This window comes from Prionailurus viverrinus, chromosome A2, assembly GCF_022837055.1.
Source record: "Prionailurus viverrinus isolate Anna chromosome A2, UM_Priviv_1.0, whole genome shotgun sequence".
Lineage (NCBI taxonomy): Eukaryota > Metazoa > Chordata > Mammalia > Carnivora > Felidae > Prionailurus > Prionailurus viverrinus.
Window position 1 is genome coordinate 18,266,673 of NC_062562.1, and position 15,474 is coordinate 18,282,146.

The 15,474-nt window shown below is 50.7% G+C and overlaps 1 protein-coding gene across 3 annotated transcripts; it reads right to left on the minus strand.

Annotated features, from left to right (window-relative positions):
- Nucleotides 1-1,546: 1,546 nt before the first annotated feature.
- Nucleotides 1,547-14,812, minus strand: MON1A (MON1 homolog A, secretory trafficking associated). 3 transcript variants are annotated; one of them, XM_047850396.1, is made up of 6 exons: nt 14,556-14,812; nt 5,883-6,022; nt 4,109-4,594; nt 2,794-3,559; nt 1,938-2,085; nt 1,547-1,838 (listed from the first exon to the last, which is right to left on the minus strand). In XM_047850396.1, the coding sequence occupies exons 2-6, from the start codon at nt 6,007-6,009 to the stop codon at nt 1,698-1,700; spliced, it is 1,668 nt and encodes a 555-aa protein (XP_047706352.1). In that variant the 5' UTR covers nt 6,010-6,022; nt 14,556-14,812; the 3' UTR covers nt 1,547-1,697. The 3 variants fall into 3 exon arrangements, with proteins under 3 accessions (XP_047706352.1, XP_047706351.1, XP_047706353.1); XM_047850395.1 differs by lacking the exon at nt 14,556-14,812 and adding an exon at nt 13,079-13,251; XM_047850397.1 differs by lacking the exons at nt 4,109-4,594; nt 14,556-14,812 and adding an exon at nt 13,079-13,245.
- Between the last annotated feature and the right edge of the window lie 662 nt (nt 14,813-15,474).

Sequence of the window (15,474 nt, forward strand, 5' to 3'; positions counted from 1 at the left end):
TCCTTCCTTGATCCCCAGACAGATAAGCCCACACTCCAGGTGCCTACTGTCCTAGGTACACACACTCACCTAATTGTGACCACCCATTTCCACACCTACCCAGAATAGGTGCTAAACTGCAGAGGTGCTGAGAGTCCTACAAGAATCACAGTAGCCAACAGGAGTATCTAGGGGCTGACCACTGACCAGAGGAATGCCAATAGCAGCCATGGACTGCTGGCCTGGCATCACCCTGGCCCCAGAGGCAGTGATTTGGTGCACTGGCCAGGATCAAGGGGAGAAACAGCAGCAGGAACAGGCAGAAAAGAGACCCAGGGCACATGTGCAGGGCAAGCAGCACCGCCAAGCCTGTGGCTGTTCCCCACGCGCCTTGGGGTCTAGGCAGGTGGTTTGCTGCCATATCCATTCTAATATGATCCAGGATAGGGCCAAGGGCAGGGGCTATCCCATTTCCTGGGACAGTAAGTAGAACCATTCCAGTGTACCCTATGCTACCCACCAAATATATTTTCCAACATGGATTGGTTTTAGTGGCAGAGTATCTTAGCCCAGCTCTCAGAGACTGCATAAGGGTGACTTACTCTACAGTCTGAAGACCACATTCAGTGGACACTTTTCTCCCATAAACATTTCCTAGGTCTTTTGCTCTCCTAGCCAATGAGATGGTTAAGCTGTGGCAGAACTGGGAAAGCCCCCCAGCAGCAAGATAGAGGCTTTCTGTACTGTGCCTTGGGCTCTGTCCAAAGAGGGTCTCAGGACAGAGTGGAGGGGTCTGGGCCTTCACTGCTGAGCCTCCTGAGATGTCCACAGTGACCCCTGTGGGCTGGAAAATGCCAGGGTGGCGGAAGAGGGCCTGGTGTGCCTAGCAGCATCTGCCCTTCCTAGGGCAGGGTCCACCCCTGCCCCAGAAGTCAGCTGGCTCTTCCTGCAGGCCCTCCAGCTCACTCCTGGGGACGTTCTGAGGAATGCACTGGCCAAAAGCACAGATGCCGAGGTGAATAGCCCTTCATGAGGAAGACCAAGCTGGGACAATTTCCCCAGAGGTCTAGGGCTACATACACTGAGGCTGGTCTCTGAATTTTTCTGTGCTGAAAACCAGACCACCTCACCAAGGGATCTTACCCACCTGTACCAAGCCTCAGACTCTCCCTAGTTGGCTGTCCTTCTCTTACTCAGCCTTGTCACTGCTGACCTACAGCAGCCCTTTAAGCAGAGCCACAGCTCCCAGGGTATATGAGTGGTCCTTTGGGGCACAAAGCTGGGGGCCCCTCCTAGGAGTGAGAGAGAGGGGCTGTGCCCTTCTAGGAGGCACCAGGGACTCAGACTGAGTATTGGGGTGGGGCTGTGGGGGGCCAAGGCCAGTGGAATGCTAGAGAACATTTTATGTATGGCAAGACTTTAGCTGAATGAAGAGACCCAGCCCAAGGTTCGATTCTAAGTGCTTGTGCTCCAGGACATGGGGAAACACAGGTAAGGACTAAGGAGGAGGATCCAGTATCTGTAGGAGTGAGAATGCATGAGTGAAGGGACCAGTGACAAGGCCCAATGAGTGTCTTCTCCAGAGTACTTTAATGCACGCACCAACCCACAGTCCCTGCCTGCTTGCTGCCTGGGCAAGAGAGGCCAGCCCATGTGGAGGCTCCCATAGCTTCCATTGCCCAGAGTGCCTAAGAGGGCTGAACCCACACACATTCCCATCAGTAGGTGAGGGGTGTGAGGATGAAGAGGCGATCTTCTTCTTTGCGGATCCAGCGCATCAGCTTATGGATGGCACTGACAGCAGATGCCTTGGTCCCCAGGGGGCTGTAGCACATGTAGAGCTCAAAGGCACCTGTCACCTGGAGGAGGGGGCACAGGGTAGTCATCGAGGTTAGACATCTCGTGTGGCCCCTGCCCGGGATCCCGATGAAGCTGAGCCCATCCCAGGGCTGCCTTACCCAGGCCAGGAGGTTCTCATTGGGGCCCGTGTAGTAGATGGTCTTGAGTGGGCGGGAGGCATTGTGGGCCCGGCTGTGCAGGTATTGGTAGAGGCCCAGCAGCCGCTCCTGCTCCTCTTCACTGGTGTACGGGGCCTCAATCTCAGGGCTGGAGATGGGGGAGTGGGTTGGCAAAGAAATAACTTTCATTGCCTTCTCTGGAGATCTAAAAACAACTCTTCCTAGCCAGGGAGACTCTGACATGTGTCTTACCCTCCAAATGTTTTCCCAGGACAGGGCATGGCCTCCCTACCACAGAAGACTCCCCAGGACAGGGCTGGGCCCACCCAGAATGGAGCCCTGTTCTTCCCCCCTCCCCCAAGTTCATGGCATCTTTGGTGACTTCCCTTGGAGAGGCCAATCTGAGTTTAGGTGTCCGAAACAAAGTGACAGGTCTGAAGTGGAGGAAAAGTGATCTGGGAACCCAAGAAGGGGTTATGGGAGGACAGAAGATGCCACATCTGGCCACAGCCCCTCTGTTGGAGGAGGAATTCTGCATCCTAGATGGGACCAAAATGACCCCTAAGGCAGACCTGCTCCAGGGCAGGAGATCCAGGAGACCTCTGTTCCAGCTTCCTTCCCTGGGTGTACTGGGCATTTCAAGGCTTTGTGGGTAACAAAGTAGAGAGGTACATGCCCATAGGGGGTGGAGTGATAGGGAGTCTGGGTCCCTGATGTCAGAGTAAAACAGACCCAACATGTCAGTCCATTCACAGACGGGTCATCAGCTCCAGGACTGCATCAGGGCTGAGGGCCAACCGCCTCCCCTCCCTCGCCCCTGTCTCCCTCAAGTTGTGCTCCCAAGGTCCTCCCTCACCTGGTGAAGAGTCCCGAGCTCTTTGATTTATAGAGGAAGTGGCGCAGGTCCGGGATGCCCACTTGGGCAACACTGTAGTAGGGCTGGCGCAGTGCCTCTCGCAGCGCCAGGTGGGCTCCACGCTTCCGCAGGCGCTCCTGAAAGCGGCGGCGGCAGTCAGAGACTGCAAAGAAGTCCTCCCGGTCGGTGGAGACGAGCAACAAGCAGAGATCGGTGTCAGGCTCCAGGTAAGAGATGTGTGCATGGAAGAAGCCGGCTGCATTAAATTTGGGTAGGCACACAGGCGTCCAGGCTTCTCCCTCACGGAAGGATGAAGAGGAACTTATGAGATTGAAGAGCAGGTGCAGGTCGATAGGGTGCAGGAATTGGTCCTTGCGGCGCACGAGCGCCACCAGCTGGTTGCGTGCCAGCAGGATGGAGAAGACAAGGCTGCGCGCTCGCGCCTGCTGCAGGCTGGCACTCACTGCGTCGCGCACGGCCGCAGCCAGGGGCAAGCAGCGCGCTGCCCCCATGAGGAAGCTGGGGTCTCGCGCCATGAGCTGCAGCAGGTTGTCGGTGATGCGCTCCGAGCCCGAGAGCAGGCGCCGCAGGTCGTAGTTCTGCTTCTGCTGGAAGATGTGGCTCAGCTGGGCACCGGTAAGAAGGCTCAGGATCTGGTAGTAGATGTAGAGCAGCTCCTGCGCCAGTTCCTGCGCCGATTGCCGCGTGCGCGCCACTGCCACCAACACCAGTGGGCTCCGGCGCACGAATACTACCTTGTAGCCATCTGAAGGTGGAGGGAGGGGATGTCAGCTTCTCCGGGGAGCCCTCCGGGATTGGCCTTGCCCAGCTCCCTCGGAGCCCCAGCTTCCTACACAGCTTGTCGCTTTCTACATCCTCTCCACCCTCCCTCAGATCTCTGCACACAGTAGGGGCTTAAGGATGATGAAGATAAAAACAGCAGCCCACGGTTCCCTTTCCCTGAGGATTCCAGGCTGTCCCTGCCACTTGCTTCACAGAGTGGCACCAGCCAAAATGCAGTGAGCAATTGAAAAAAAAAACATTCTTGTGTTAAATGTCAAGAGCTGGGTGGGGCTCAGGGCCTGGGACTTCTAGTTCTCTCCAAGGGCAAAGCCCATGTCAGAGCCACCTTTGGCCCTCACAATACCCCATAAGGCAGTCATTGTTGCTGTGTTCAGATGACAATATTGAAGCCCAGTGAGGTGGAGGGGCTGCCCTTGGTCACACAGCACATCCCAGCCCTCTAGTCCCTCGGGGACTATGAATTAACCCTGGTCAGGGGAGCCCTCCCTGCCCCCCTTTTCAGGTGGCTCACCTGCGTGGATAGAACGAATGGCGTTCTTGTCTGCCTCCAGGAAGGACACCAGGGCCACCATGACACCCATGGTGCTGGAAAGTGCCTCCTCTGACCCATAGCGGGAGTACACAGGCTTCCCCGCCTCGCTCAGCACAAAGACGTGCTTCTGGTGCAGTCGCCATGCCTCGGCAGCCTCCTCCTCATCCCCCTCGCCTGTGCCCTCCCTGGGGGGTTCTGTGGCTGGCCGCCCAGCTGCCCCTGAAGGCTCTGGCCAATCCTCAGAGCTTCCTGGCAGCATCTCCTCCTGCAGGTCTCGGGCCACACCCGTCAGTTGGGTGCTCAGCTCGCTGAAGTCCTGGCTGATCTGTCGCATGTCTGCAGGCAGTGGTGGAGGACCCCCAACACCCTCCTTGGGGCTGTCCCCAGAAGCTGCCCCATCCTCCGATTCAGTCAGGTCCTCATAGGAACGGGCATGGACGAACATGGCACCCTCCTGCCCAGCACCTGCCAGCCAAAAGCACTGGTGCTTAGAGCAATAGCCACTGGCAGACCACCTTACCAGCAAGATGCGTAATGTGGCACTCTAGCTTTACTGCAGAGACAAGCCACTGTTCTCTCCTGCTACTGCCTACTACAAGTTATGCCTCCCTGCGGCTTACAGCCCACCAGTTTCCTCCCATCACACTGGGAATAAAACCCAAACCCCTCATGGCTGCGGGAATGACTTGCTTCTACTTGCTTCTCTCAATCTCATCTCACAGCCCTTACCCATTCCAGTCACACTGACCTTCATCCACCTGCTCTTTGGACACCCTCAACATGCCCTCACCTACCTCAGGGCCTCTGTACCTATTGTTCCCTCTGGCTGGAATGCACTCCCACCTCCTCGCATGGCCAGCTCCTTGTCACACTTCAGCTCTCAGCAAAGACATAAGTTACCTCCTCACCTGACCTCTGAGCCTGGGCACTCTATCATATCTCTCTCTTTGATTTCTCTTGTGCCACTTGTCAGTTATTATCCTCCTCCCCAACTACAGTGGGGTTCCTCCTGAGGGGCAGCAAGGTGGTTGTTCACTGCTGTGTGCCGAGCACCTTGCCCTGTGCCTGGAATACATTTGTTCAGTGACTCTCTATCCCTGTGAGAAGTCTCCCTGACCCAGTTCAGGCCATAGTTCCTAACCCACTCCACTGTAATGACCCCACTAGCCTATGGCTCCCCTAAGGCAGGGGACATGTCAGTCTTTCTCTACTGATTTTTTTTTTTTTTTTTTTTTTACAGAATAATTCAACAGATGTATTTTGAGTCTCTATGATGAGTTTGGTACCGTACTAGGCATTTGGGATACAACCACTCTGTGCTCAAAGAGCTCACAATTTTGTGGACAAGAGATGGGCAATATATACATAAACAAATAAAATTACAAAATAACTACTGTCCTGTACAGAGCATGGTCAGAGCAGGCAGGCCTAACTCGTGCAGAGGTGACATTTAAGCTGAGAGCTGAAGGAGGGAAAAGGAGTCAGGAAGGCGCAATGTAGACCCAGGGAACGGGAGGAGAACCCATGCTGGCAGCCAGACAGCACAGGGGTGAGTAGCCCAACATGAAGTGGAGAGGAAGGCTGGACACAGACCGAGCCCATTTCCTGCGGTATCCCCAGCACCTAACAAGTAGCCCACGAGTGACTGAACGAGTGCATGAATGAGTGGGAGTGAAAGACTTGGTGGGAATCCCAGTTGCCCTGGAGGCTGCTCTCGCTGTCAGCTGCCTGGAGCTGCACACCCTGCCCGTACCTGGCTCCATTCCCTGAGCCAGTCCTGGTGTGGGGCTCTCAGCTCTCTCCATACTCTGCCCATCAGAAGGAGCCAGGGTGCCATCGGGGCATTCGCTGCTCCTCTTCCTCTGCATGTCAGCAGCCATCCCTTGGGCTCTCCTGTGGGCAAACAAAGACATCATCGAGGGTAAAGAGGGAGGTGCTGTTGGCAGGGGTCACTGCTAGTACGGTAACAGTGGTTAGTTAGTACAGGAAAGCACCAGGACCCAGTTAGCTCAAACCTCTGGGAAATGGGTTCTGAGTATTCCCCTGTAAAAAATGAAGTATGTTGTTCTTTTTCTAAGTAGAAAAGGAAAAATTCATTGTACCTATTCATTGTAGAAAACTTGGAAAATAAAAAAGGATAAAGAAAGAAATGTCACCATTTCCCCACCATTCAGGATCTTTCACTGTTCACATTTTGGTGTATTTCTTTCCAGTTTTTTTTTTTTTTTTTGAATGCACATAAAATGGAATTTTTTTTTTTTTTTTTTAACAAACTGATAACAGCAGCTAACACTTACTGAGCACCAAGGTAGTGTGTTGGAAGTATAAGTGGACACAGTTATCTAAGCCTGATCACTACACTCTGTGGCAGGTGCTCCTGTCTCAGGCTGGCTCTACAGATAAAGGGACTGAGGCTGAAAGAGTAAATGCCTGCCCAATGTCACAACAGGGTGGAAGCTTTGGGAGCTGGCAATTGAAACAATTCTGTATCCTGGTATCTTTCACTGCACATCCTACCACAAACACTTCCTCATTCAAAACTGAATTGACCAATAGTTCTTTCTGAATACTTAGGCATTTGCAAAGAAAGAGCAAACAAGCTTGTCTTTAGGCTTGCTTTTTTCTGAGTACACTTTTGTACTTTCTGAATTTGGCACCAGGGCTTGCCTTACAACTATACAGCTGTACAACTATAGACATAACAGTTCTCAGTGCCCATCTGAATGCCAGGACAGACTCAGTTTCATCTCCCAGTCCTTCTGCAGCCTCAGAGCCAGGTGGAGGTGGCGATGAGTGGATGGCAAGGATAACAAAGTTGGATGGCTCACCTGGAGTCACCCCTAAGGGCCTCTGAATGGCAGGCTGAAGGAGCCTTCATTTGGCAAGCAAAATACATTCATAGGGGAGGGGTTCCATTGAGGCACTGATCCTTTCATGAAGAGAAATCTGGGTAGACAGGCGAGAAGGACTGCAAAGACTAGTCAGAGACTCATGAAGAGGCCATGCGGGCAGGCCAGGGGCCTGGGAGGGACTGGTGTTAGTGTGAGCAAAGTAGACACTGTCCCTGCCCTTCTAGGACAGAGTCATAGGAAATAACTGAGGCCTTGTTTCTCAGTAGCTCCACAACCTTGGGCAAATGACTCTTCCCCGAGCCTAGCATGAAGTAGGTGCTCAAAAATGTTCATGAAGAGTGACCTCAAAGAGAGAGCATCCCCATCACTCTCATTTGTGTGGTCCCAGGTTGTCCATGTCCAAGAACACCCTCTCAGACTCCTTATCCTCATCCCACCAGAGCTCCTACCAGGCAGCTCCTGTATGCACCCAAAGAACTGACTTTCAAGCTCTTTTTTTTGTTTTTTTGTTTTTGTTTTTGTTTTTTGGTCATCTTTGTTCTAAGCTATGGAATCCTTTTTCAAATGCATCTTTTGCAGAAGTTCAACGGGCAAAACAGACAGGGAAGCCTGGTAGCCACTCGTGCACTGAACCTGGAGCATCACAGAACAAGTGAAGGTTGGGCACCATTGGCCAACAGCGTCACCCCACTTAGAGTAGGACCAAAAAAAGATCATCTGGGAGAACATCGACCTCTGGGGATTTTCTAGGCCACTAATCCCATCCATTAGGACAGTCAAGAGTGATGGATCCTAGCATGAGTCAGAGCCCAGAGGACCAAGGCATGGGCCACCTTGTCTGACAGAGGGCCAGAGTAACTAAAAGGCTACTTGCCCTCAACAGCTAGGTTGTTCAGGAAGGTCCGCTCAGAGACAGAGACTGAGACCAAGAGGAGTAATCCCAGACAGGCCAAAACAAGCACTGTAACACCATAGAGGCTGGGGCAGTGGGTGCTACAGTAACTAGGGCATGCCTAGGTCTTCAGCAGGAAGACACAGGCTACATGAGAACCTCATAGAGCATTATTTCACAAGCTAACCTGAAAGTGAGAGTGGGGTCTGCACTGCTATGTGAAGATGGAGTGACTCCAGAGAGATGAGTCTGTGTCCAGGCAGAGAGAAAGCTGCTACTGACAGTCCCAGGGTTGTGGCCAAGGTTTCTGGACGTGGCTCCCTGGACGGAGACCTGGATTGCTATGTGTTTCTTTCCGGGAAGTAGGTCCAGAACCATTGCTTCAAATTACTATATTTCTATGGAGACTCACTTTCCTGCTCCCTTAGTCAATAAGTTCACACCTCTCTTCTCAAACTTCCATCACTTCCTTCTCCCACGCTCACTCAGCATGATCCATGATCTCACCGAGGAAACAGAAGTCAGCAAAAGAGAACTTCCAAGATTCCCACCACCACCTCGCTCACCTGCCAGGCTCTGCTTTCCTTTTTCTCACTGAAGATGAGCTGTCTTTGCTCCACTGGGAGCAAACGCCCCCACTGCAGTCCCTTTCACCCGCACAAGCACAAGCACAAGCACATGGCTTCAGCAGCTGTCCCTCTCTCTCCCAGATCATTGGTTTCCCCTTCTCCCCCATCCAGCACCAATATGCTGATGCTTCCTCCATTTTCAAAACACCTTCCGGGGCACCTGGGTGGCTCAGTCGGTTAAGCGTCTGACTTCGGCTCGGGTCCTGATCTCACAGTCAGTGAGTTTGAGTCCCACATCGGGCTCTGTGCTGACAGCTCAGAGCCTGGAGCCTGCTTTGGATTCTGTGTCTCCCTCTCTCTCAGCTCCTCCCCCACTCACGCTCTGTCTCTCTCTCTCTCAAAGATGAATAAATGTTAAAAAAAAAAAATTAAAAAAAACACCACCTTACTTTGGGTGTGTTCACTCGTTATAATTCACTGAGCTGTACTTATGATTTGTGAACTTCATGTTTGTTTTATTTCAATTAAAGAGTTAAAACAACCCCCCACCCCCTTAACTCTACATTCCCCTCTAGGTTCCACCCCATTTTTTTGCTGCCCTTTATAAAACAGACCTCAAAACAGTAAATAATACTTGGAATATAATTAGTAGGCTAGGCTATGCTGTGTAACAAATGAATGTCAAAATGGTAGAGGCTTCACACATAAAGGCTTATTTTTTGCTTACACAAAATTTACCTTGGATCTGGTAGTAATTCAGCTCTCTTCCAAGCATTGATTCAGGAATCCAGGTTACTAGCATCCCATAGCTCTGCCATCTGGAATACATGCCTTTTCCACATCACTGGGCAGTGGAAGACAGGGCTGGAAGGTCATGTACCAGCTCTTAAATACTTCAAAGCCCAGATTGGCCAGAAGTAGTCACATGGCCAGAGGGACTGGGAAGTGTGGGGAGCTCACGGGTATCTGGTAATCAAGAAATACATCTGCCGAAGCCTCTCCACTTCACTCACTTGGGTTTTTTTTTAAGATTTTATTTTTAGGTAAGCTCTACACCCAATGTAGAGCTCGAACTCACAACTCCAAAATCAAGAGATGCATGCTCTACTGACTGAGCCAGGAAGGTGCCCCTTTCCCATTCATTCTTGAAGCCACTCCAACTAGACTTGCGCCTCCATCATTCCAGCAACACTGCTCTCATCAAGGTTGTTAGTTGACCTCAGGATCCTCACCTCACTCAGTAGCAGTAATGGATACACACTTGGTGATTTCCTCTCTTAAAACACTTTTTCTTCTTGGCTTCTGGTACACCACTCTCCTTTCTTGGTTCTCCTCCTACCTCATAGACCATGCCTGCTAAGTCCTTTATGCAGTTCCTCTTACAGTTAGGGGACCCAGATTTCAGCCCTTGGATCTCTTTTCTGTCTTCATTCAAACCACTGGTGATCTCATTCAGTCTCATGTTTTTGTTTTTGTTTTTAATTTTTTAATGTTTATTTTTAGAGGGGAAAAGATGCAGAGAGACAGAGAGACAGAGAGAGTGAGAATCCCAAGCAGGCTCCACACTACCAGTGCAGAGCCCAATGTGGGGCTCAAACTCATGACTGTGAGATTACGACTTGAGCCAATATCAAGAGTTGGATGCTTAACCGACTAAGCCACCCAGGTGCCCCCAGTCTCAACTCCATTGATACATTAGTGATTAGTGATACATTGTGATTCCAATTTTTATTTCTAGCCTCAATGTCTCTTCTGACTTCTAGAGTCACACACATTTAACTGTCTACTTCATGTCTTACAGTATCTCAAAGTTCTATGTCCAAAACTGAGTTCCTGATTGTCCTCTTAAAAACGTATTCCTCCCAGAGTTTTCTCCATCTCAGTGAAAGACAATGATTTTCAGCAAATCTTGGAGTCATCTCTTTTCCTCACACCCCATATATCGAACCACTAGCAAATCCTGTCACCTGTACTTCTGAATACCCAGCAAAATGTCTCTCTAGTTAATATTTTCCCTATAGAATTCCTCTTGGTTTTTAATACCCAACTGTGGTAGCCAGCCTTCAAGCCAGTCCCCAATGATCCTCAACTTACAGTGTATATGCCTTTGTGTACTCCCCTCCCACACTGAGCAGTTATGTAACCAATAGGATAACGTGAAAATGACAACATGTGATTTCTGAGGCTAGGTCATAAAAGATACTGTGGCTTCTGCCTTGCCGTCTTGGATCACCTTAGTTGGAGCCATCAGCCATGTTGTGAGGACACTCGAGCAGCTGTCTACAGAGAGAACCTCAGCAAACTTTGAGACATGCAAATAGCCAGTACCAAATGTGCCAGTCATGTGAGTAATCTTCTAGCCCCTGTCAAGCCTTCAGATGACTTCAACCTCACAAGAGAAACTGAGCCTGGACCATCCAGCTAAACTGCTCCCAGATTTCTCCCAAATACCAAAGGAACTGCATGAGATAATAAATATTTATTGTTGTTTTAAGCTGCTAAGTTTTGGAGTAATTTGTTACACTGCAATAAATAACTAATACAACAAACTTGTATTGTTTTGGCCTATGTTTATATAGAAAAATGCTATTTACTTCATCAAAACTTGATCTATATTTTAAACAAGTGATGTACATTTAAGTCCTCAAATTACATTCCAAGTTGGATAGAACATCACTCACTAAGTGGCAACAAAACGGGCTTACTTGCATCATGGCTGTTGAAGGTACTGAAAGAGGCCATGATACTGCATCAAAGCAGCAAACTCTGGTGGTCAGGAGGGTATGTTTTTCAGCATTTTGTATCCTAACGCTATAACCTACTGGGCATGTATTAGGTATATATTTTCCTGTGTTTTAGTACCATTTTAGAAAATTGGGGGTTTGTGGTCGATGAGGGAAGCATTATACTTTTTCCCATTTAAAATAATGGTGGGGGGAGGCGCCTGGGTGGCTCAGTTGGTTGGGTGTCCGAATTCAGCTTAGATCATGATCTCATGGTTTGTGGGTTTGGGCCCTGCGTCAGGCTCTGTGCTGACAACTCGGAGCCTGGAGCCGGCTTCAGATTCTGTGTCTCCCTCTCTCTCTCTCTGCCCCTCCCCCTGCTCACACACTCTCTCTCTCTCTCTCTCAAAAATAAAAACATTTAAAAAAATTTTAAATAGTGGAAACAGGGGCACCTGGGTGGCTTAGTCAGTTAATGTCCGACTCTTTGTTTCAACTCAGGTCATGCATGATCTCATGGTTTCGTGTGTTTGAGCCCCATGTCAGGGTCTGTGCTGGCAGAATTCTCTCTCTCCCTTTCTTTGCCCCTTCCCCACTCATGTTGTCTCTCTCTCAAAATTAAATAAATAAATAAATAGATAATAAAAATATATATGAAATAATGGGAAACAGATACTCAGTTAGTGATTCCAGATAATGTCCAACTTTTGTGGAACAGATTACTAATGTTAAATGGGAAAAGCCCATATCCAGAATCTGACCACTGCTCATCACCACCACCACCACCACTACCACATTGGTCCAGGCCACCATTACCTCTCTAGGGGAGTGATGCACCAGCCTTTTAACCAGTCTCCCCACATCTACCTTTGTCCTTGCGCAATATATCCCTCCCACAGGACTCAAAGAGATCCTCTTGAAAAAGGAAGTCAGGCCGTGTAATTCCCCTGCTCAAAACTCTATAATGGTTCTCACTCATTCAGTGAGACAGCCAATTTCCTCAGAACAGCACACAAAGCCCCAGTCTACCCCTTCCTTTTATTTCTTTGACTTGATCTCCTTCCCTTTCCCCTGCTCCCTTCACCTCAGCCCAGCCACACTGACCTCATGGCTTTCCTTTAGGATAATATAAATGTGAATCCTAAGTACTTCTGCATTTCAGAATTTTGCCCTTGCTGAACTTTCTGCACAGACCACGTCTCTCTGCTTTTCACTTTGTCCCTCATTCACCTATTCCACTGATGGGGCTAGATATTGACATGACCTACTCTCTCACTTCCTTCCGGTTACTGCTCAAGTGTTACCTATCAGAGAGGCCTTCCTACAATATCCCTGATCTTCCCTGTCTTGCCCTGCTTCATTTTTCTATGAAGCATTTCAAGTTTCAGTATGTCAGCTCCACATGCAGGAGGAGTTTAATCAACATCTGCCAGATAAATAACTTTGGAAGGGAAAAGGTGAAAGATCCTCAAAGAATATCCAGTTATAATGCAGTCTCTGGAGACCCCTGCCTGTGGAGAAGACTTGTTTTTGGTAGTAGTCAAGTGTTCAAGAACAATGGTCCTAGAATCAGAGGGACTTGGATGGACCTGGTTTGGTTCCATAAGTCTTAGTTTTCTCATCTATAAAGTGGGGATAATGATAATACCAATTCACTGGGTTGTGGAAGGATTAAATGAGATGTTCATGTAATTTGTTTACCCTGGCACACAGTAAGCACTTGCACACTTAATGGCTACTGCCATTAATATATCATGATTATTTTTACTTAGCATTCAAACCATATGTAGCTGCACTTACACACAAAAAGTGGTCTCTGCCATGTAAATCAGTCCTTTGAAAGTTGGCTCACCCTGAGCAAACATGATTATGACCTCATGAAGCCAGGTAGCTTCTGGCCTGAAGTGACCCACCTGTGATGTCCAGCCAAAGAGATGTCTGTGTGCCTTGGGCTGGGGGTTCCTCCAGGCTTACTGGCTATTCGTTGGGCCTGACATTGCAGGAACAGACCATTGGTTCTCTGCTGCTCCTGGAAGTTTCTCCCAAGTTGAATCCTTGGTCTGCCACATGCCCCTGCTCTGTGGCCTTGTACCTCTGGTCAAAGACCCAAACATGGTCTACGGCAACTTACCCAAGGTCCTGGGGGCCCACTACCCACCGATCCCTTGTGGACTCAGGTGACTGAACCCAGTATGGCTGAGTGGTACTCAGCATGGTAACTATATGGAATGAGGGCAGGGTCAGCTGGCTGGGGCTAGTGGACGCTTCCTTCACAATAGTTCCCCAGCTACCTGACATCATGTAGCATCTCAACATCTCCAAGGCCAATTGGGGGATCCAGCCAGAAGTCCTGATGAAGCAAACAGTTCTCTAGACACTTACTCTGGAAACTAGGCAGCAAACCCCACCCTAGCCCCCACTGGAGCCATAAACCTTCATGACCGAAGTTCCTGGGAGGCTGGGCCTGAAGCAGTTAAGTGAGAGAGGTCTCTTGGAACCAGTCCCATATGTGCCCTCAGGGTCCCTTCTCAGGCAGCCTCTCTAGAAGCCCCCAGGGCATGCTACTTTCCCTAGATGTGCTCTGCTGTGCCTACAAGCAATGTCTCCAAACAGGTTGTCTCAATCAGCCCTTCTTGTGTGCTTCCCTCCCTCAGGTGCCCACCCTGGAGCAGGCAGAACCTTTAAGAGCCCCTCCCTACTGACTCCTACCACTGTTGCTCCCTCTTCCTGCTTGGATAGTGCTCCATCCTGCCCTGACCCTTTTGGAGTGGGCTATCTGGGAGGGTGGTGCCAGAATGCACAGGTCTCTGGCAGACAGGGCCCTGGTGAGGCTATGCTGTAGCTGGTTCAGCAGGATGCCTACTCCGTGAGCATCGCCTGGTACTTGTCACTGCTGGTGGCCACTCCCCTCTCTGACAAAGGCTGCTCACCCTTCCCCAGCAAACTGGAACCCAGAAACGGTGGCTCACCCAGTACAGGCAGACAGGTTATCTGAGCCAGGGCACCCTTGAGAGCAAAGTCCAAAGCCCCAGGACACTTCCAGGAGTTGCCCGCTCACCCCAGTCACCTCTGCAGATCTTTGAAAGGATTCTGCCCAGGGGAGGGGGAAGGGGGGAGCGGAATATGTGTGCCTTGAGGGGCGGGTCCTACCAGGCCACTGCCTCCTACAGGACTTTGCTCTCCCAGCCAAAGGAAGGGTTCTGGTCTTCGCCTTTTGTATTCTTCAGCTGGGGGACAACCGGCTAAGGCACCCCAAAGAGACTAAATCCTCCTATCGCAAGTGAAGCGTAGGTGGCAGGGGCCCCCAGTCTTCAAGCCCCTGGCTCCAAGGATGACAGCTCTCCAGTTTCTCGGTACCCCCTGGCCACGTGGGTTGGCAGTCGTACTCACCTGTTTCTCCGGGGGGGCCCAGGACGCACAGAGACTGCCGGTCACTGCTCTCTGCCGGACCCCCAGGAGGGCACGGGTGTCCGGCCGAGTCCGGCCGGAGGGCGCAGGTCAGACCCTCGGACCCCTGCGGACGCAGACATGGCCACAGCGCAGGCCACCGCCCCTCCCACCGCCCCTCGCCCAGCAGCCGACCCAGGAAGACAGCCCTCTCCGGCCTCTCGTGGCGGAGGCCTGACTCCAGCCGCTCTGCCTCTGGCCCTACCCGCCCCGGGGTGCATTGTGGGAAATGTAGTCGGCGCTCACCGCTGCCTGCGGCACTCTGAGGCGGGGCTGGGCGCCCGGTCCCGGCAAAGTCGAGGGCGGGGCGTCACCCGGAGCAGGATTTGTCTCATCCGGAACCACCTTCTTCAGCGTCGGGCCTGGCCCAAATGCCTCCTTGGAGCCCAAAGGCCAGGGTGGGCCGTAGGCCCAGACTCCCTGGCCCGTCCGCCCTGGCCATCTAGAGGTTTATTTCAAGGCAGAGTAAGACACTTTGGGATTGTTTCCTCTATTGATTGTGGAAGGGCAGTGTAAGTTTGGGAACTGGATAAATGTTATTAGTGACTCTAGCTACGCTGGTTGCAAAGGATGTAGGCACACCAATTGTTGCTGAAGACGTCCTTTTAGCCACGTTTTAATATTATCAGTATGAGGCTCTAAAACAGTTCTCAGCTTTGCACATAGAATGACCTGGGGAAATTTAAAAAATCACTAATGCTTAGAGATTTTGATTACTCCCAGAGAATTCGATTTAATTGAACTGGGATGGGACTCAGGCATTGGTATCTTTTTAAAAGCTTCCCAGGTGATGTGCCAGGGCAAGGAACGATTGCTATGGGCATTTGTAATGTCCTAGACACAAAACAATACAAACGACAGG

What these genes read in the sequence shown, in the direction of transcription:
- MON1A (XM_047850396.1), bottom strand. Translation starts at nt 6,009, where the DNA reads ATGGCTGCTGACATGCAGAGGAAGAGGAGCAGCGAATGCCCCGATGGC. An exon ending in CATTCGTTCTATCCACGCAG is followed by an intron (nt 3,560 to 4,108) that starts GTGAGCCACCTG and finishes CTCCACCTTCAG; the next exon opens with ATGGCTACAAGGTAGTATTC. An exon ending in AGCTCGGGACTCTTCACCAG is followed by an intron (nt 2,086 to 2,793) that starts GTGAGGGAGGAC and finishes CCCCATCTCCAG; the next exon opens with CCCTGAGATTGAGGCCCCGT.